The sequence below is a fragment of the Pristiophorus japonicus genome, chromosome 12, assembly GCF_044704955.1.
Source record: "Pristiophorus japonicus isolate sPriJap1 chromosome 12, sPriJap1.hap1, whole genome shotgun sequence".
Classification (NCBI taxonomy): domain Eukaryota; kingdom Metazoa; phylum Chordata; class Chondrichthyes; family Pristiophoridae; genus Pristiophorus; species Pristiophorus japonicus.
Genome location: NC_091988.1, coordinates 61,627,960 through 61,648,979, shown reverse-complemented (window position 1 = coordinate 61,648,979; position 21,020 = coordinate 61,627,960). Strand labels below are relative to the sequence as shown.

The following is a 21,020-nucleotide window of genomic DNA, read 5'->3' as shown; positions in this document are numbered from 1 at the left end:
CTTTAAAATTAAATTTTGATTCGAGTCAACAGATACGGCGACAGCGACGTCTCGAAATGAAAGAAGAGATGAACAGAAATAAGCGGGTATTAAAGGCAGTATTTAAAAAAAAATATATATATACATCTGGGTTGGAGGACGGGGTTGAAACGCCAATTGAAAGGGGGTGTGTGTGTGTGTGTGTCGAAAGCGCGCTTAGTTTTGGGGAGGCGGGGAGAAGGCGGGCGGACGGGACGAAGCGGTGAGGGGCCGAGTGCCTCGAGGGGCTGAGGTGAAGAAACCTTCCCCCACCGAGTGATGCTGCGGCTGCCGCGGCGATGGAGGCGCCGTGGGACCTCGGGCTCTTCTCGCTGCTGCTGGACGGCCTCTTCTCCTTCTGCGGCGAGTTCGCCCAGGACTGGAGCAGCAACGACATGCGGGTGACTATCTTCAAGGTGCTGCTGGGCTGGCTGGCCTGCAGTCTGGTGGCAATTCACATGGCCTGGAAGTTTTACGGCGCCACAGTCAATGACATGTACTACAGGCAAGGTGTGTGTGTGGGCTGTGGGGAAAGTGGAAAATGTCACTTTTTCTAATTCTTTTACAATAATTTTTGCCGAGTCAGTGTTTCAAGTTACTGCTAATTAAAGTCAGGGGTTGTTGACTTTTTTTTGAGGAACAGCTGCCCAGGAACATCCGGTCTAAAATAAAGCCCTGTTGCTTAAGTTTCTGTGTTGCTACTCGCAGTGTGAAAGAGGCTTGGATCGAGTCTTGAGTCAGAAGGTTGTGGGTTCAAGTCCCCCCCCTCTCCAGACATTTGCGCACACAAATTTCAGCCAACACTCCAAATGCAGTGCCGAGGGAGTGCTGCACCGTCGGAGGTGCTGTCTTTCGGATGAGACATTAAGCTGAGGCACCGTCTGCCCTCTCAGGTGTATCATAGAAAAATTATGACACAGAAGGAGGCCATTGGGCCCATTGTGTCCGTGCCGGTTGAAAAAGAGCTGCCCAGCTTAATGCCACTTTCCAACACTAGGTCCGTAGCCCTGTAGATTACGGCTCTTTAATTAAGTGCACATCCAAGTACTTTTTAAATGTGATGAGGGTTTCTGCCTCAACCATCCTTTCAGGCAGTGAGTTCCAGACTCTCACCACCCTGTGGGTGAATAAAGTTCTATTGAACTCTCTTAATCCTTCTACCAATTACTTTGAATCTATGCCCCCTGGTTATTAACCCCTCTGCTAAGGGAAATAGGTCCTTCCTATCCACTCTATCTAGACTCCTATCTAGGATGGACATAAAGATCCCATGGCATTATTTCTCAAAGAAGAGCAGGGGGCACTATCACTGGTGTCCTACCTAATATTTATCCCTCAATCAACATCACTAAAAACAGATTAACTGGTCTTTCTCACATTGGTGTTTGTGGGAGCTGTGTGCCAATTGGCTGTTGTGTTTCCTACATTACAACAGTGACTACACTTCCAAAAAGTACTTTATTTGCTGTAAAGCGCTTTGGGACGTCCAATGGTTGTGAAAAATGCTATATAAATGTAAATCTTTCTATCTTTTATTTGCAATGATTTGTAACCTCCATTTCTCCCCTTCCTCCCCCTGCCCTTTACTGAAGATGGTGATTTGTGTGTGTGTCCATGGACATTGGTACACTTTATGGCCTCAAACACCGTCAGTGAGTAGTGGCAGGTTATTTCATGGACAGCAATCAGGAATGTCAATAGCAGTGACTTGCCCAACCCAAAGAGCTTAAGGCCAGCTTTGTGGCTTGATTTTCCCTGGCTGAGATCACAGTAAACTCAGCACAGACTGAAGTTCAAACATTGTTATGTTTCTGTTTCTATGGCTCCATTGTTGTGCTGGGTGATGCCTTTACTCACCTCAAGGCAGTGATTATCATTGAAGAAATATTTTCCCTTTGTTTTAACTTCCTTATTTGGGGATGATCAGCTCGGAAGCCTGTTTGAACAGTCCTAGGAAAGTTAATTGTTTCCCTTGGGGGGGGTGGGGAATAGTGCGTGAGATCTTCAAAAAATGGCCTCTGATATGGTTGCTGTCTTTTGTTTTCGGGATTGTAATCTAATTGTACATCATGGTCCTTTGACCTTGAATGTATTGCACTTTCATTGAGCCAACTGGATAATAATTATATATAGTCATGAACTATTTACAATCTATATTAACGACTTGGAAGAAGGGACTGAGTGTAACATAGTCAAGTTTGCTGATGATACAAAGATGGGAGGAAAAGCAGTGTGTGAGGAGGACACAAAAAATCTGCAAAAGGACATAGACAGGTTAAGTGAGTGGGCAAAAATTTGGCAGATGGAGTATAATGTTGGAAAGTGTGAGGTCATGCACTTTGTCAGGAAAAAAATCAAAGAGCAAGTTATTATTTAAATGGAGAAAGATTGCAAAGTGCTGCAGTACAGCAGGACCTGGGGGTACTTGTGCATGAAACACAAACGGTTCGTATGCATGTACAGCAAGTGATCAGAAAGGCCAATGGTATCTTGGCCTTTATTGTAAAGGGGATGGAGTATAAAAGCAGGGAAGTCTTGCTCCAGCTATACAAGGTTTTGATGAGGCCACACCTGGAATACTGCATGCAGATTTGGTTTCCGTATTTACGAAAGAATATAATTGCTTTGGAGGCAGTTCAGAGAAGGTTCACCAGATTGATTCCGGGGCTGGGGGTTGACTTATGGAGGTTGAGTTAGTTGGGCCTCTACTCATTGGAATTCAGAAGAATGAGAGATAATCTTATCGAAACGTATAAGATTATGAGGGGGCTTGGTCGGGTGGATGCAGAGAGGATGTTGCCACTGATGGGGGAGACTAGAACTAGAGGGCATGATCTTAGAATAAGGGGCTGCCCATTTAAAACCGAGATGAGGAGAGATTTCTTCTGAGGCTTGTAAATCTGTGGAATTCGCTGCCTCAAAGAGCTGTGGAAGCTGGGACATTGAATAAATTTAAAACAGAAATAGACAATTTCTTAAACAATATGGGGTTATGGGGAGCGGTTGGGGAAGTGGAGCTGAGTCCATGATCAGGTCAGCCATGATCTTATTGAATGGTGGAGCAGGCTCGAGGGGCTGTATGGTCTACTCCTGTTCCTGTTTCTTATGGACACGAACAACCTTCCGGTTATAAAAGGGGTCGGGGGGTCTAGTAAGGAGGAGGAACTGAGGGAAATCCTTATTAGCCGGGAAATTGTGTTGGGGAAATTGATGGGATTGAAGGCCGATAAATCCCCAGGGCCTGATGGACTGCATCCCAGAGTACTTAAGGAGGTGGCCTTGGAAATAGTGGATGCGTTGACAGTCATTTTCCAACATTCCATTGACTCTGGATCAGTTCCTATGGAGTGGAGGGTAGCCAATGTAACCCCACTTTTTAAAAAAGGAGGGAGAGAGAAAACAGGGAATTATAGACCGGTCAGCCTGACATCGGCAGTGGGTAAAATGATGGAATCAATTATTAAGGATGTCATAGCAGTGCATTTGGAAAGAGGTGACATGATAGGTCCAAGTCAGCATGGATTTGTGAAAGGGAAATCATGCTTGACAAATCTTCTGGAATTTTTTGAGGATGTTTCCAGTAGAGTGGATAAGGGAGAACCAGTTGATGTGGTATATTTGGACTTTCAGAAGGCGTTCGACAAGGTCCCACACAAGAGATTGATGTGCAAAGTTAGAGCACATGGGATTGGGGGTAGTGTACTGACATGGATTGAGAACTGGTTGTCAGACAGGAAGCAAAGAGTAGGAGTAAATGGGTACTTTTCAGAATGGCAGGCAGTGACTAGTGGGGTACCGCAAGGTTCTGTGCTGGGGCCCCAGCTGTTTACACTGTACATTAATGATTTAGATGAGGGGATTAAATGTAGTATCTCCAAATTTGCGGATGACACTAAGTTGGGTGGCAGTGTGAGCTGCGAGGAGGATGCTGTGAGGCTGCAGAGCGACTTGGATAGGTTAGGTGAGTGGGCAAATGCATGGCAGATGAAGTATAATGTGGATAAATGTGAGGTTATCCACTTTGGTGGTAAAAACAGAGAGACAGACTATTATCTGAATGGTGACAGATTAGGAAAAGGGGAGGTGCAAAGAGACCTGGGTGTCATGGTACATCAGTCATTGAAGGTTGGCATGCAGGTGCAGCAGGCGGTTAAGAAAGCAAATGGCATGTTGGCCTTCATAGCAAGGGGATTTGAGTACAGGGGTAGGGAGGTGTTGCTACAGTTGTACAGGGCATTGGTGAGGCCACACCTGGAGTATTGTGTACAGTTTTGGTCTCCTAACCTGAGGAAGGACATTCTTGCTATTGAGGGAGTGCAGCGAAGGTTCACCAGACTGATTCCCGGGATGGCGGGACTGACCTATCAAGAAAGACTGGATCAACTGGGCTTGTATTCACTGGAGTTCAGAAGAATGAGAGGGGACCTCATAGAAACATATAAAATTCTGACGGGGTTAGACAGGTTAGATGCAGGAAGAATGTTCCCAATGTTGGGGAAGTCCAGAACCAGGGGTCACAGTCTAAGGATAAGGGGTAAGCCATTTAGGACCGAGATGCGGAGGAACTTCTTCACCCAGAGAGTGGTGAACCTGTGGAATTCTCTACCACAGAAAGTTGTTGAGGCCAATTCACTAAATATATTCAAAAAGGAGTTAGATGAGGTCCTTACTGCTAGGGGGATCAAGGGGTATGGCGAGAAAGCAGGAATGGGGTACTGAAGTTGAATGTTCAGCCATGAACTCATTGAATGGCGGTGCAGGCTAGAAGGGCCGAATGGCCTACTCCTGCACCTATTTTCTATGTTTCTATGTTTCTATGTTCTTATAATGCTTCATACAAATGAATTGCTTTTCAAGTCGTAATTTTGTTGCCAAATGCAGCAGCCATTTTGAACAGAGCATGGTCCCACAAACAACAATGACCAGATAATCTGTTTTGTTGGTGTTAGTTGAGGTCATATGTTTACTGGGATTCTCAGAGAATTCCTGGTCTTCTTTGGAAAAAGTGCCATGGGATCTCTTACAACACCTGGACAGGCATATTGTTTTATGTGGCATCCAAAAGACAAAATTCGTACAGCAATGCAATCCTCCTTCAGTGGTGCACTGAAGAGTCAGCCTGATTATATGCTCGGGTCCTGAACTTGGATCCACAACTTTCTGACTTTGAAGTAAGAGCCATGCTGATACATGTGAGGAAAATTGTCACATTGGTCAGTTGGGTACTTTGAGCTATACTGTCACATTATATAGTGGGAACTCTATCAGATCATTCACTTTGAATGCAAACTGAATAACATTTGATTTCAAATCCACTCATTTACCCCTTCCAAAAATAAATGGGCGAAGGAAGAAAGTTTGCGAATCAGAAAAAGCAAGAACAGTATAATTGGAAGAGAGAGAAAAATCACCAGGAGGTGACCTTACTTCATCATTGCAACACCTAGTGACAGATTAATGGGCAGCACTGAGAAATTGGGCCAGACTGTTGAGACCTCTCTTTTGCAAAATACAACCTAGAAAAGAAATCAATAAATGAAATCAAGTGAAAGAGAAAAATACACCCCACCTAGGTACATTTAAAACAAAAATGTTTAGAAACTCTCCAGTTCCCCTCTGGCAAGGTTGGATAAGGTGCTATGTAACTGAACCTTATAAACCAAGGCATGAGCTGTGCTGGTTCAACTGATTGCAACCAGAGCCACAATCGGCGATCTCACAGTTGGCTTCAGTCAAGAGAGGGAGAAAGTCGGTCGTGGTTTCTATCCCTTATTGTTTTTGCATGTGTGGAGCACAAGATGGAGCTTGGAAGTTGAAAGATTTTGGACTTTTCAATACGGACTTTTAAGACCAGCTTTTATTAAAACTAAAAGGACAGACTTGAATCCTGGATGTGGATCTTTTTGGCGTCTATTCTTAAGAAAGGTAAATGAGGTCTGTGGAGCAGTAATTGTCAGGGTGGTGCTCGACCAGGAACCATGAGATAGATGGATGAAAGAATGGACTTGGCAAAAGGAGCAGGATTTAGTTCAACTTGGCTACCCTCAGAGTACATGATGATGTTTGGTTAAAAGTACTTGTCTGTATCTTTTTTAGTAAAGCTACAAGGCTAGTGCAGTGTTCAAGATTTTCTATACTTTCGAAGGACAAGGAGAGATAAGGAAACATAAAGACAGCTGTCCTCGAGAACCGTGAGAAGAGAGGGAAAGGAAAAGCAGCAAGCTATTTTTTGCAGCAACGATGAGAGATTTAAAGCAGCCATTTTTGTGTTTTTTTTGAGGAGATTGAACCAGGAACAGTTCAAAGAAGATGTCGACAAAGAATTAACCCCTCAGTCTCCCGAAGCAGAAGAATTGATCATTCGGAGTTTCAAGTTGTGCTACCAGCTAAGATTGTCATTATCTGTAAAACTGTGTTTTAATGTCAATAAAACCAATTATTTAGAAAAGCTTTCTTATCACTTGGACTAATTTTATTTTTAAAAACCCTTCACAGTGACCCTTACAGTGCTGAGCTAGCCTGCTCTGTCCAGGCTCATGTGAAGGATGTCCAGTTGCATATGATACTAGCAGATGACTGGTGCCCAGGGAGCAGTATCCCAGCATTAGTCTGCATCTTTAGGAATGGAGAAAATTGCCCAAAACACCCAAAATCCCTGCCGTATTTAAACTGCAAGTTTATCAGGAGCTCCTGTTGGCTGACGGGCCTATCAGATAGCAGCTGCACAGAACATAACCTGGCTAGGTTTTTTAACTGTTGTAGATCAGAGGATATTAAAATGAGAAACCAGCAATTGCTGGGATATTGCAAGATGTAGCTCCATCATGTTGAGTTAGTGTATTCTCTCTATATAACTTTTATTAATTTCCTTATTTGACTATCGTGAATACATTCTCTTCTGAAGGTGATATGTTGAGGTGCAGTTCCACAGGCACCGGCGACAACCCTCCATTACTTTATTCAAGTAGCTATTCTCCATGTGTAACAGTGATTGTTGATGAGCTAAACTTCTATGGGGGTATCACAATTGAGCTCACTCCAATCCTCGCCCAATGCCCATATAGATGTGCATTTTAAAAGAAAATAACTTGAATTTATACAATGACTTTCATAACATCGGATGTCCCAAAGTGTTTCACAGTCAATTAAGTACTTTTGCAGTGTTACCTCTAAACGTGACGATTCCAATGCTCTCCTGGCTGGCCTCCCTCCATAAACTTGAGCTCATCCAAAACTCTGCTGCACGTCTCCTAATTCGCACCAAGCCCGTTCGCCCATCACCCCTCTGCTTGCCGACCTACATTGGCTCCCGGTCCAACAACATCTGTACTTTAAAATTTTCAGCCTTAAATCCCTCCATGGCCTTGCCTCTCCCTATCTCTGCAACCTTCTCCAGCCACACAACATTCCGAGATCTCTGCGCTCCTCTAATTCTGGCCTCTTGCGCATCCCCTCTTTTAACCGCTCCACCATTGGGCATCGTGCTTTCAGTTGCCAAGGCCTTAAACACTGGAATTTCCTTCCTAACCTCTTCCTCCTCTAACCTACTACTTTGACCAAACTTTTGGTCATCTGGCCTAATATATCCTTATTTGGCTCAGTCAAATTCTGTTTAATAATGGTCCCGTGTAAGGCCTTGGGATGTTTTACTACATTACTGCTATATAAATGCAAGTTGTTGTGAATTTACTATTGTAATTTAACGTCAGTGAATAATAACGCTCGAACTCCAGCTGAATAAATTCCCTCTGGTTCCCTGCACGCAGGGGTACTGATGCCAAGAATAGTACCCCCACCCCCTGTGCTGCCTGGCTGAGATCTGATAACTCAGCTCAGACCTCATTGGACTGATTAGATTTAAATGAAGGAAGGAGAAAACACAGCAGCTTTGACTGCTTTAAGTTTTGAATTGATGTTGGTAGAAACACAAAACCACACTGAGTGCTGTATACTGTGGAGAGAGTGAGCAATTACTATACGAGAGGTGGAAAGGATAAACTGAGGTTATAGAAATAGAAAATAGGTGCAGGAGTAGGCCATTCGGCCCTTCTAGCCTGCACCGCCATTCAATGAGTTCATGGCTGAACATGCAACTTCAGTACCCCATTCCTGCTTTCTCGCCATACCTCTTGATCCCCCTGAAACCATTCTGCTGTTGTATAGCTTTGATTCAGATTGTTTGCATTGATTATGGAGTAAATGTGTTCTGTAACATGCCTCTGGGATCTACAGCTATGAATATTGTATTGTGGGAGACGCCACATTATAATGGTACTTTTATACAGTTCTGCGATAGTGTGGGATACCATTGATTTGTGGTTGCCCTCTGCTTTTTGTACAAAACCCAACTGAGCAGAAGTGGCTAAAACAACAGTTAAGATTGAGAAAGTGATGCTTCAGTTGTGCATCGCCTTGATCAGACCTCCATCAGGAATACTGCGTTCAGTATTGGGCATTGAACCACAGGAATTCTATATTGGCATTTGAGGGGGTGGGGGTAGAGCACAGATTCACCAGAATGGTGGAAGGGCTTCAAGGGTTAAATTATGAGGAAAGATTGTATAAACTTGGTTTGTAATCCCTTGAGTTTGGAAGGTTGAGGGATGATGTAATTGAGGTCTTCAAATTGATAATGGATTTTGGTCAGGTGAACTATTTCCTCCAGTGGGGGAATCCAGAACAAGGGAGCATAAGCTTAAAATTAGAGGTAGGTCATTTTAAGAGTGAAATCAGGAAGCATTTCTTCACATAAAAGGTAGTAGAAATCTGGAACTCTTTCTTGCTCCTCTTTCCCCACCCCATCCTCCTCTCTGGCTGGGGATGCTGGACTATTGCAGCTTTCAGGGCTGAGATAGATAGATTTTTGTTATCTAAAGGTATCACGGGATATGGAGCAAAGGCAGGTAAATGGAGTTGAAGGTACAGATCAGCCATGATCGGATTGAATGGTGGAACAAACTTGAGGGGCTGAATGACCTACTTGTATTCCTAATGTGCATAATAATAATTATACTTCAAAAAGTAATTAATTAACTGTGCAGAGTTTTGGGACATCCTGAGAACTTGAAAGGCAAGTTTGTACAATTACTTCTTTGCCAGCAGTATTTCAGTCATGTGGGTTGATGAACATTGGACTCCCTTGCCTTCCTCCCCACAAAAAACATCGAATTACTGGCTGAAAATCATTGCCAAACATTTGGAAAATATAATGTAAGACAAATTTTTCACTTTCTTATCAGTATGTCATTGAACCTGTTTGAGGTGGTGTAATATAGTTGGTGTTCATAGAATTGATTGTGACATGGGTCAAATCAGAACATGGGAGCCAAAGCAGGAGGTATAGAATTATAGAAATTTACAGCACGGAAGGAGGCCATTCAGTCCATCGTGTCTGTGCAGGCCAACAAAGAGCTCTCCAGCCTAATCCCACTTTCCAGCTCTTGGTCCGAAGCCTTGTAGGTTATGGTGCTTAAAATGCATATTCAAGTACTTTTTTAAATGTGGCAAGGATTTCTGCATCTACCACCCTTTCAGGCAGTAAGTTCCAGACCCCCACCACTCTCTGGATGAAAATTTTTCCCTCAAATCCCCTCTAAACCTCCTACTAATTACTTTAAATCTATGTCCCCTGGTTGTTGACCTCTCTCCTAAGGGAACTAGATCCTATCCACTCTATCTAGGCCCCTCATAATTTTATGCACCTCAATAAGGTCTCCACAGCTGCCTCTATTCCACAGATGACAACCCCAGCCTATCCAATCTTTCGGCATAGCTAAAATTCTCCAGTCCGTGTAACATCCTCGTAAATCTCCTCTATACCCTCTCTAGTGCAATGCATCTTTCCTGTAATCATCATCATCATCATCATAGGTAGTCCCTCGAATTGAGGATGACTGCTTCCATGTCAAAAATTTAACATGTTTCAATGAAGGACCTAAAATTCCAGGTCCCAAACTAAATCTTGAAGGGTGGAAGATGCCTGTGCGTGGATTTTTTTTAACGTGTGATGGCCGTTGCACACCAGCCACCACACTGGCTTGACAGAGCTAGGTCTTGGTCCAGTGGGAAGGATTAACCAAGACGACTAGAGACCAGCTCTGCTGCACGGACCTAGTGATCACACATATCGCAGTGTGGGCTGTCCCTGGGCCCTGGCCTCTCCTGGACCCCGATCACATCCCTCTACAATCTCTCGCCGCTCCTTTGCCCCGACCTCGTCACTCCTGCTGTACCTGCCCATGCTTCAATCACCAACCTGGATCTTGGTGATGTCCCTCTCCACTGCCGTTGCTCTCCTGCTCCAGCATGTGCTGCTCCCTGGAGTGGTATGCCGCCGTGCCAGTCTGCGTGGCCCCTGGCCTGCGAGCACCATCGGAGCAGTCCGGGGAGCGGAAGAAGCAGCGTGGCGGCCTGGCCCAGCAGTCTGCGCGGCCCCCGGCCTGCGAGCATCATCTAAGCAGGCCGGGGAGCAGAAGGTGCAGCGTGGTGACATACCACTCCAGGGAGCAGGATCTCAGTACCTTTAGTTCTGCTAGCCAATTGGAATGATCTAAAGTTGTGATCACTGTTGCCCAGATATTCCCCCACATGGAGGCCTGATACAAGGTCAGGCTCAACACTCAACACCCGATGCAATATATGATTATCCCAAGTTACTTCATTAACATGTTGTCAGGAAATAATCTTGTATATTTTCAATACATTTTTCAGCTGCACTTCCCGCCACAACTGCAGCTAAACCATTGTGTCACTGAATGCCAGGAAAATTAAAATCATCCAGCAGACTACGGTGGCATTTTATATTAAAAGCATCAGTGATCTGTTTCCGTAATATCTCATCACGTTTAAGTGTCTGACCCGGGGGTCTATAACAATTACCGATAATTCATCCCTGCCTGTGAGCTTAGAATGTGGTGACCATAACTGCAAACAGAATTCTAGCTGTGGCCTAACTGGTGTTTTATACAGTTCAAGCACAACCTCCCTGCTCTTGTATTCTATGCCTAATATTAGGAGGGTGAGGTGGGTTTGCGAGTGAGAGAGAGAATGAGAATTACAGAGCATGGGGCTTAGTCAGCTGAAGGCCAACAATGATGGGGAAAATGGTCCAGAAGGCTGGGGGCAATGGGATTGGATTGAGGGAGGTTGTATAACTGGAGGAGGTGGGGAGAGGAATGGAAACGGTGTCAAGGTTTCAGTCTTCCCAATGTTTAGCTGGAGCAAATCGTAGCTTAACCAATTTGTGGATTATCCAAGACTGGATGTCAGACAAAGAAAGACTGGGAATTATAGTGCCTTTCATGACCACCGGACGTCTCGAAGCGCTTTACAGCCAATGAAGTACTTTGAAGTGTAGTCACTGTTGTAATGTAGGAAATGCAGCAGCCAATTTGAGCACAGTCAAGCTCCCACAAACAGCAATGTGATAATGACCAAATCATCTGTTTTTGTTATGTTGATTGAAGGATAAATGTTGGCCAGGACATCGGGGATAACTTCCCTGTTCTTCTCCGAAATAGTGCCCTGGGATCTTTTACATCCACTTGAGAGAGCAGACGGGACCTCGGTTTAATGTCTCATCTGAAAGACTGCACCTCCAACAGTGCAGCACTCCCTCAGTACTGCACTGGAGTGTCAGACTAGATTTATGTGCTCAAGTCCCTGGAGTGGGACTTGAACCCACAACCTTCTGACTCCAAGGTGAATGTGCTACCCACTGAGCCACGGCTGACCAGCAGTCTGACAGTACCGAGTCAGTGAAGGAGTCCAGCTGGGTGTCGTCAGCATACATGGGGAAGCTGACTCCGTGTCTGCGGATGATTGTTGCCAAGCATCGGGAGGGAGGGGAGGGTCTGGTCGGGTCGGGTCGAGGATAGATCCTCGGGGGACTTTGGACATAATAATGCAAGCATGGAGATAAAGCTTGTCGAATTATGGCTTTGTCCCATTTTTGTTTTGTTTACTGCAATGTGACTGGACAGCAGTCCTGCATAAATGAATCACATGATTTGAACAGATCTGTTCCTGAGTTTTAATTTTGCTGCGCACACACAATGGATCTTTAGTAAAACAAACAGTAAGCATTATTACAAGATGTAGGTAGCATTACCGTTTTGTGTGTATGTGTGTAATACTAATCATTCATTAGCTTCATGCTCCTTTATTGAGGACATTCTCCAAACTCTTGAAAGAATAACTCTGCACTTCTGTTGCAGAACGCTTTTATATGTCTTTTTATTCTTTTCCACAAGTTCTGATTGTTAAACATTAGGCCACGGCTGAAACAATGTGAACACTATTAGTTATTTCAAATTTCATTTACTTTGTGTACTTCTGTTGCAGCTATTGGTCTTGTATACATTTGATTGCCTTGTTTCATTTGAAGGGTTAGAAAGAGCCCTGGTGCTATAATGGCAGCAGTGTTGTTCAGGGCAGGTATGTGTTTTTTACAATCTTACCAATGGCTGTTTTAGCCCTTGACTTCATCTCAAAGTTCTTCATTGATAAAAGTTCACATTTTTGAGTGTAATGCAACAATTTAAGAAAATGTTCATGGGATTACACCGCACTGTTACCACTCTATCATATTGTTTAGTGGAGTGGTAGGTAGGTTGTGGGACCACAAATTCAATTTTCGACATGGAAGATTTCTCACTTTTAGTTGTGCTGTTGGGGAAGTGCCACGAGAAGGGGCAGTATCTTCCTGCGAAGAGGATGGAAGAGGAAAATTGCAGAAGCAGAAGAGTTCCCTTGGGGTGCTCTCGTGCATTCCCAACTGGATAAAAATGCGAGTTGTGGTGATTTATAGTGTGGTGGAATGTGCTTTCTGAATTTGAGTTTCTTTTACAGGTAGTGGAGGTCAGAATGGTGGCACTCCAGATGGCTCCTCGAACTTTACTAGTTGGTATGTTTCCTTTTTAAAGGCATTTTTAGAAATGCAGTACGTCACACTTTGTAAAACGCTGATTTAATGGAAACCTTTTCCAAATAATTTTACTGTGCAATTTTCACATTTGTCTAAAAGTTAATCCTGCTAAAGATCATGATCTGTTCATTCTGAATTTCTGTGCAAGTATACCATTAAAGTAGATCAAGCAATGTAAATTTCCACCTGCAAATCTGCTAGGTGCTCGTGCATTCTGGAACTCTCAAAAGGATATTCTCCCTATAAGGGTCTAAATATTTTGAGCACTTGATGTCCACACAGACATATTATGGGTTGCTGGAAAGCAATCACAAATGTGAACCTTGGTTTATCTCGCCTCCCAACGCAATGTGGCCAATTGTATTGCCTCTACTGCCTCCCTGGCTGAAAACAGCTAATTGAACACAGACTGGGGATTGAACCAGCCACTTTTCTCGGCTGTACTCACTGCCTTAACTATCGGCCAGTAGAGAAGTCCTCCCCTGGAGCTGTTAACTTGCTGGGTTACTGTTCCACAGGTGCAACTAGTCATCCAGTACCTCATCTAAATTGCCATTCTTCTTTTGTGAGCTTACAGGTAAATGTTAGCAGACAGTTGAACTATTGAATGTGTCCTAGTGCTGCCCAATCGTGGTGCTCCCCCAACGTGCGCATGTGCACTTCCCAATAGGGTCACTTGATCGCATCAGGAGTGGCTTTATTCTCCCCGCCCTATCCCAAGGGTGGCCAGGCCAGTTGTAGTTCCGCTACCATCCCCATCCTGAGATCAACACAGACCAGCGATTAAACCCGACACCTTCATGCTCTTTATGCTGCAGTTCCACGCTAAATAGCGAAGTTTTCGAAGAACGATTAGTGGAGCAATAATTTCACGCCAATTTTCTGTCCTGTCTTTCCTGAAGGTGTTCACTGCTTGCTGGGGTAATGCCTGCGTAAGTTCCTTGTGCTCACCCAAACACCATCCAATTGGCTCATTTGATGCATACATGCGTAGTAGTGAGTGACATGAATCAAGAAACTCCGAGGTTTGATCCTTGGTATGCGATGAGTTAACTGGTTCAGATGAAGCGGCAATGGGGCTGCTACAAGTAGCTAAAGTGCCGTTCAGCCTAGGGGAGAAACATTGGGCAGGATTTCTGTTCCTGATCAGTCTTTGAAAATGGCGGTGTGTGAAATTTGGATGGAGGAACCCACCATTGCACCATGAGTTCTGCTTCAGAAAAAGAGGGTTAAAAATTGAAGAAGAGGCAAGCGACTTTGTATGATTACATTGTGAAATATACCATCATTAGAATGTTTACAGTACAGAAGGAGAGCATTTAGCCCGTCGACCCAAGAGCACGTCGGCTAGACTCACTCCCCGCCCTTGCCCCGTAGCCCTGCAAATTTTTTCCCTTCAGGTATGTATCCAATTCCCTTTTGAAAACCATGATTGAATCTGCCTCCACCACTCTCTCTGAGCGCGTTCCAGATCCTAACCACTCTCGGCATAAAAAAGCTTTTCCTCATGTTGCCTTTGGTTCTTTTGCCAATCACCTTAAATCTGTGTCCTCTGGTTCTCGACCATTCCGCCAATGGGAACAGTTTCTCTCTATCTACTCTGTCTGGACCCCTCATGATTTTGAACACCTCGATCAAATCTCCTCTCAACCTTCTCTGCTCTAAGGAGAACAACCTCAGCTTCTCCAGTCTAGCCACGTAACTGAAGTCGCTTATCCCTGGAAACATTCTTGTAAATCTTTTCAGCACCTTCTCTAATGCCTCACATCCTTCCTAAAGTGCGGTGCCCAGAATTGGACACAATACTCCAGTTGAGGCCGAACCAGTGTTTTATAAATGTTCATCATAACTTCCTTTTGTTTTTGTACTCTATGCCTCTATTTATGAAACCCAGGATCCCGTATGCTTTTTTTTTTAACCATTTTCTCAACCTGCCCTGCCACCTTCAACGATTTGTGAACATATACCCCATGGTCTCTCTGTTCATGCACCCCCTTTAGAATTGTACCCTTTAATTTATATTGTCTCTCCTCAGACTTCCTACCAAAATGTATCACTTCGCACTTTTCTGTGTTAAACTTCATCTGCAACGTGTCTGCCCATTTCACCAGCCAGTCTGTCTTCCTGAAGTCTATCACTATCCTCCTCATTGTTCACTATACTTCCAAGTTTTATGTGATCTGCAAATTTTGAAATTGTGCCCTGTACAAGTCGTTAATATAGATCAGGAAAAGCGGTGGTCCTCGTAACAACAACTTGTATTTATATAGCACCTTTTAACGTAGTGAAACGTGCAAGGCATTTCACAGGAGTATTATGAGATAAAAAATTTGACACTGAGCTGCATAAGTAGAAATTGACACAGGTGACCAAAAGCTTGGTCAAAGAGGACTGTTCTAAAGAGCATTTTGAAGGAGGAAAGAGAGGCGGAGAAGTTTGGCAGGGAATTTGAGTTTGGGGCCTAGGCAACAGAAGACAACTTAATTTGTCAACAAATGTAATGAAATTATAGCAATTTTGACTCCTAAAATGTTTTTAATTGTCTCCACAGGGAAAATGCCAGTGGCGAGTCATTTAAAAGTCACAGCGAGTGATTGACAAATGTATGAATTCTGCAGCTGAGACGTGCGCAGGTTTCCTGTGTGAAGTAAAGTTGATGTGAACCTGGAATGATCAAACTGCTGTTGGGTGCTAAACTCTTCAAAGCTTCGAGTGTTTGATACGTGCCATTGTCACTCAGTGCCGTTAATTTGCTTCTGTTTTATAATATTCTAAGGCTTTGCTGAGTGGACACTTGTATCTGGGAAAGTATATGTTGGCACATGTGTTGGTAATGAAAATGTTGATCACTTGAATAGCGATGTGCTGGGCTCAAACAACTCTCCCGGGACCCTGATTTTGTGGAGGGGAAATGGATCCAATTTGGAGGAGAAAAAGAATCAGCATGATTCTGTTTAGACAAAAGTCAAATTCAAGTAGGGATGGGTTTCATTGCGAGCTCAGCAACGTATTATGAAAGAACTAACACGAGTTTAATGGAGTCTTCCTTATGTCACAATGTTGTTTTTGCAGCAACTTGTCAAGGGTCTACTAATCTGGGTTCGGTAATATCGGGGAACTTGGATCAGTAACCTTTAATCCTTAAAAGCCACCAAACTGTTTCTAAGCTGGCCCCAAAGTGCAACAGGGTGGTTTGTGAGGGTATAATCTGAAAGAGGTGTTGTTAAGAATTAACTTGTAAAATAGAGCAGTTTCAGATTTTGATACTCAATATATTGTTGGTTTTATTTTGCCCTCCTGTATACACGCAAATATTGGCAGAACCCAAACTTGTTTGTGTATCGACATGGTCAGCAAAGTTTAATCGCAACATTATTAACAGGACGTTGGACTGACCTCCTCCTGAGGGAGTAAAAAAAAGCAATATCATTGTTCCAGTCTGTTGACTCAGTCTACCTGTGACCATATAATATTTCTTAATTCTCCACACTGGGAACATCTTTTAACATCCCTATGATGTCCTGAAATCAAAGGCTAATGGCCTGTAGCCATATGGCGAATCTGCAGTTTGAATTTCAATTTAAATTATCCAATTGGTCAAAAATTCAGGAATTTACTGGATTTTAATCATAATTAGGTGGCACAATATTGGTATGCCAATATGCTGTGCCATGATAGTAAAATGGTTGGTTCGTGCCAATAACGTCTCCCATGAGTCAAATTCCTAATCTTGGCCATGTTGTCAGGAAGGATTTTGGAGGAAAGACTTTCAATTGCTGGCCGTCCGTTTCTCGCCTGAGAAACAGGTGAGCAGCTGTTGACAGTTTTCTCACCTGAGTCAACATTCAGGCAGGCCATTAAATGAGTGCCTAGCACTCCACCCAAAACAGGTGGGCGGCTGTTTAGATGTTCAAATCGGGGACCTACACCTGTTGTGGAACCCCAGTTGCAACTTCCAAAGAGAAACGGGCGGAGTGTACACAGAGCACTTAAGTCCCATTTTTTCCAGGCTTTGAGAGACTTAACCGGTTATCCTTAAAGGGAATGCTGGAGCCCTCTCCAAAAAGGTACCTTTTTTTAATAAGTTTTTTTTTGTGAGCATCTGGGCCCCGCAAAAGTGATCCAGCCCCTACTGCTGGCCCGTTTCACCCCCTCTGCTCCCTTCTCACAACAGGTTTTACTTGCCAGCTGGAAGATTTTTCCGCCACAGGAAACCAGCGAGCTGAAGCCACCGCTCGCCGACAAATGTTAATGGGGCCCAAAACCGAGGAATAGTTCTGGCCTCCTGACTGCACGTTGGGCAGGCGCTGTAGGAGCATCACCAATATTGTGCCTGCTCGGGGGGGCCCCAAACCGAAATTCTTCCCTCATTGGGTGAAGGTCAATTGAGAGAGAATCCCAGAGAGAGAGAGAGAAAGCATTACGTTGGGTTGGTCAAACAGTTTCTGACAGCCAGCTCAGAAGTTGCCTTGAACCAGCTCTCCCTCTTCCCCAAGGCTCGATGTGAACACTATCCAATCATGCACTTATCACCAGGTTTAGTATTCCACAGGGTGAAATGGACTTTATGCACTTAATTCTACAGGTCTGGCAGACGGGCACTTATGTACCATAAGGGTAACATTTCTTGAATACAGTGAAAGCTTGAACTGGTGGAAATCGACAATGTTCCACAGAAATGCCCAGCTCTGAGTGGATAATCTGACCTCTGCAGAAGTGAGAACCCACATTAAAGTGAACTTTCCATTATTAAAACATTAATTAGTTAGGAGTGATGTTCAAGAACACTGTCATAACATAAATAGATATGAAAAAGTTGGCTGTTAATTACCATTAATCTTTAACTCTGGCTCCACTTAAATCACCGATGAATTATATGGTCAAGTTGCAGTTTAATTCTTTCGATCACTGTCTCCAGTTGCCACATATATTTTGTTTCTACCTCCCCTCATAAAACAACTGTTGTGTAAATTGTGATACAAAATTCTGGTGTAGCAGTATAGCAGAGCAATACCCTAACCTTGTACCAGGCTGGGTGTCCAAATCCATCCAATCTGAGCATTTGGGGGAATGCAATACTGTGTTTTTGGTGCATATGTCTCTTTGAAGTCAACATTGTACATTTCATGAAACAAAAATTCTTGAAGAAAATTTTAAACTTCCGCCCACACAAAAGGTACCCAGGTTGCGAGCGGGGAATGAAGTACGCCATGAAATTTAACTGCATGTTTTCACCAGTATGCCAAAATAAGGGTTGAATGTTTGCGATGTAAACGGGCATCTTTTGTTTTCATATTGCAGGGAAAAAATTGTTAGTAAAATTCCAAGGAGCAAATTCAAGGTAATACAATTAATTTTTAATAGTTTTAATGGTGCTTGGTAGAATCATAGAAATTTACGACACAGAAGGAGGCCATTCGGCCCGCCGTGTCCGTGCCAGCCGAAGAAGTGCTATCCAGCCTAATCCCACTTTCCAGCTCTTGGTCAATGACCTTGCAGGTTACTGCACTTCAAGTGTATATCCAAGTACTTTGTAAATTTGATGAGGGTTTCTGCCTCTACCACCTTTTTAGGCAGTGAGTTCCAGGCACCCACCACCCTGTGGAAGGATTAGAGGGGTGAATAACATTCTCGTCAACTCCCCTCTAATCCTTCTACCAATTACTTTAAATTTATGCCCCCCCCTGTTATTGAGCGCTCTGCTAAGGGAAATAGGTTTAGGTCCTTCCTAGCTACTCTATCTAGGCCACTCATAATTGTATACACCTCAATTAAGTCTCCCCTCCGCCTCCAAAGAAAACAACCCCAGCCTATCCAATCTTTCCACCTAGCTAAAATTTTCCAGTATGAGCCTTGACATTTTACATTGTAGTACCATTTGTATTGCACTACCTTCTTTCCAGCCTGATTCCGGGAAAAGGAAGTGTCAGGGCTTAATTCCAAGTTTACAGGATATCACAGCATTTATGAAAATTGATCATTTGCTCGTTATTCCTCATTGGGGTGGGCACACATTCGAACTGAGTTGTGATTGAGATAATGTGAATATATAGGGGGTCTTGTCAAGATTGGTTATTTTATTTATGCTATGATTTGACTTAACTCCTCTTTCCCTTATCTAAAGTTGTATATTTGATACTTTCATTCAGCAATCAATTAAGTACAAGCACACTATGATACCCTGACATGAAGCTGTGGATTCCCGTCTCTCTATTTAACATCTATATTTTTTAAACTCTCTCTAAGGTACATATCCAGGCCTTTTTTTCGTAGTTACGTAGTGAAGCATATAGTTGTGAGTAAAAATAACATTGCTCAAGGCAAATATAATTTCATACCCTTGAATCGTTGTGTTCCGCAACAGCACAGCTTTCAGTAAAATTTAAGTACTGCATTTCTGTGTTTAAAAGATAATTTAAGAAAGGGGAGCAAGATATCCCTACTTCTTTCCATCCCACTTTAAAAAAAAATCTAAATATATAGCGGGTGAAATTTAATGATCTAACTATTATTTACACCAGGAGTGATCAGAATTAGAAATGTGGTGGAGAGGAATTGAATAATGGCATTTTATCCTACTTACTTACGTGGTGCCAATGTTCACTTTATGGGACGACAACCCCCCCCCAAGCAAAATCTGTTGGGTTGAGTTGGAACTTTATTAATAAGAACATAAATGTTCTGAAATATTAATCTGATCATTCAACTCCGAATACAGAAAATGATCACTGGCCTGGCTTTGTCTGCTGTGCCTACATTTGGAAATGTACAATGTAGGTGAGCAGATACTGTGGGTTGGTGTTATGGTTTGGCCGTAGTGCTGAGTGTTACAATCGTAGAATCTGCCCCCCCCCCCCCCCCCCCCCCCCAGAAAGACAATTCTCCTTACAATATGCTCCTGATCTTGTGGTTTTAGATCGATACTGTGCTGTTGCAGCATATGCATCGTATCCCTGCCTTTGCCAGCACCTGCCAGTATTGAAAATCGGGACTCTGTGCCTCCCTCCATTGGCATCAAAGAACCGACTGTTTACGATAACAAAATGCCAGCAGCAGACACGCCCTTGTCGTTCTGTGCCATAGCAATGAGGTGTAGGAGAAGAGAGAGAATTTTCTCGTGTAGTAATGTGAGGCTATTTTATATGTACTCGAGCTGGGGATGGGGGAAATCAGACGGTGCGCTTGGTTGCCATTCAGAGGTCCCTGAAAAATACAAGTGTGTAGACAATAGGTAAAGACAGGATAAGGCATTGATGTGATCAACTTTCCCAGTAATTTCTTTTTGGGCCGTGCACACATGGTTTTTCAATTTAAAAGCTGGCTACCAGCTGCATGGGACCCAGGCCAGTATGTTTCCTTCACCCTTACTCCCCTTTTTATTTTTCTCCCTGGAGCTGTTGCCTAATGTTGGGTTTGGCCATCAACAGCAGCATCTGGTACTTTGCCTAAGTGAGCGTCAGCCCTCACCTAAATGGGTGTTGCGGAGAGTATACCACAACCAATGATCTCTTTAAGTAAGGCGGTCGTGCAGCGCTGCAGGGATCCCATGCAGCCGGTGAGCCAGCTTTTAAATTGAAACGACCGTGCATGCGCAGACTTTTGAATGGGCCGCGCAGCCCAGAAAGAAATTACGGGGAACGTTGATCACAACCATGCCTTGTCCTGTCTACCTATTGTCTACACACATTTTCCATGGACCTCTGGATAGCAATCAAGGGCACTGTCTGATTTTTTTTTTTTCCCCCTCTCTCTTCCCGCTCAAATTGCTCCAACCAGCTGAGCAGAGACTTGTGTTATTCCTGGTCTGTAGAGCTCAATATCACAAAATATGGTCTATTTATATTCTGGTCCCACCTCACCACCACTACACAGACACTCTTGTTTTATTTTCTCTCTTTCTTCCCCCCCCCGCCTCCCCCTTTTCGTTGTAGATTTCTTGTGGCTGTGCAGCATACCATGCCCAAGAGGGCAATATGTATCGGGCTTTTACCAAAGCCTATGTTGAACTGGCTACCAGCACCTGTGCAAAATCAGTCCAGGGAAACTGTTTATTTCTCTCTCTCTCTCTCTCTCTCCA

General features: G+C 43.7%; 1 protein-coding gene across 1 annotated transcript; it reads left to right on the top strand.

Annotated features, from left to right (window-relative positions):
• Positions 1 to 216: 216 nt before the first annotated feature.
• tcta (T cell leukemia translocation altered) lies at positions 217 to 20,768 on the top strand. The gene is made up of 3 exons (XM_070895567.1): positions 217 to 528; positions 12,868 to 12,922; positions 15,495 to 20,768. The coding sequence occupies exons 1-3, from the start codon at positions 318 to 320 to the stop codon at positions 15,535 to 15,537; spliced, it is 309 nt and encodes a 102-aa protein (XP_070751668.1). The 5' UTR covers positions 217 to 317; the 3' UTR covers positions 15,538 to 20,768.
• The last annotated feature ends 252 nt before the right edge of the window (positions 20,769 to 21,020 follow it).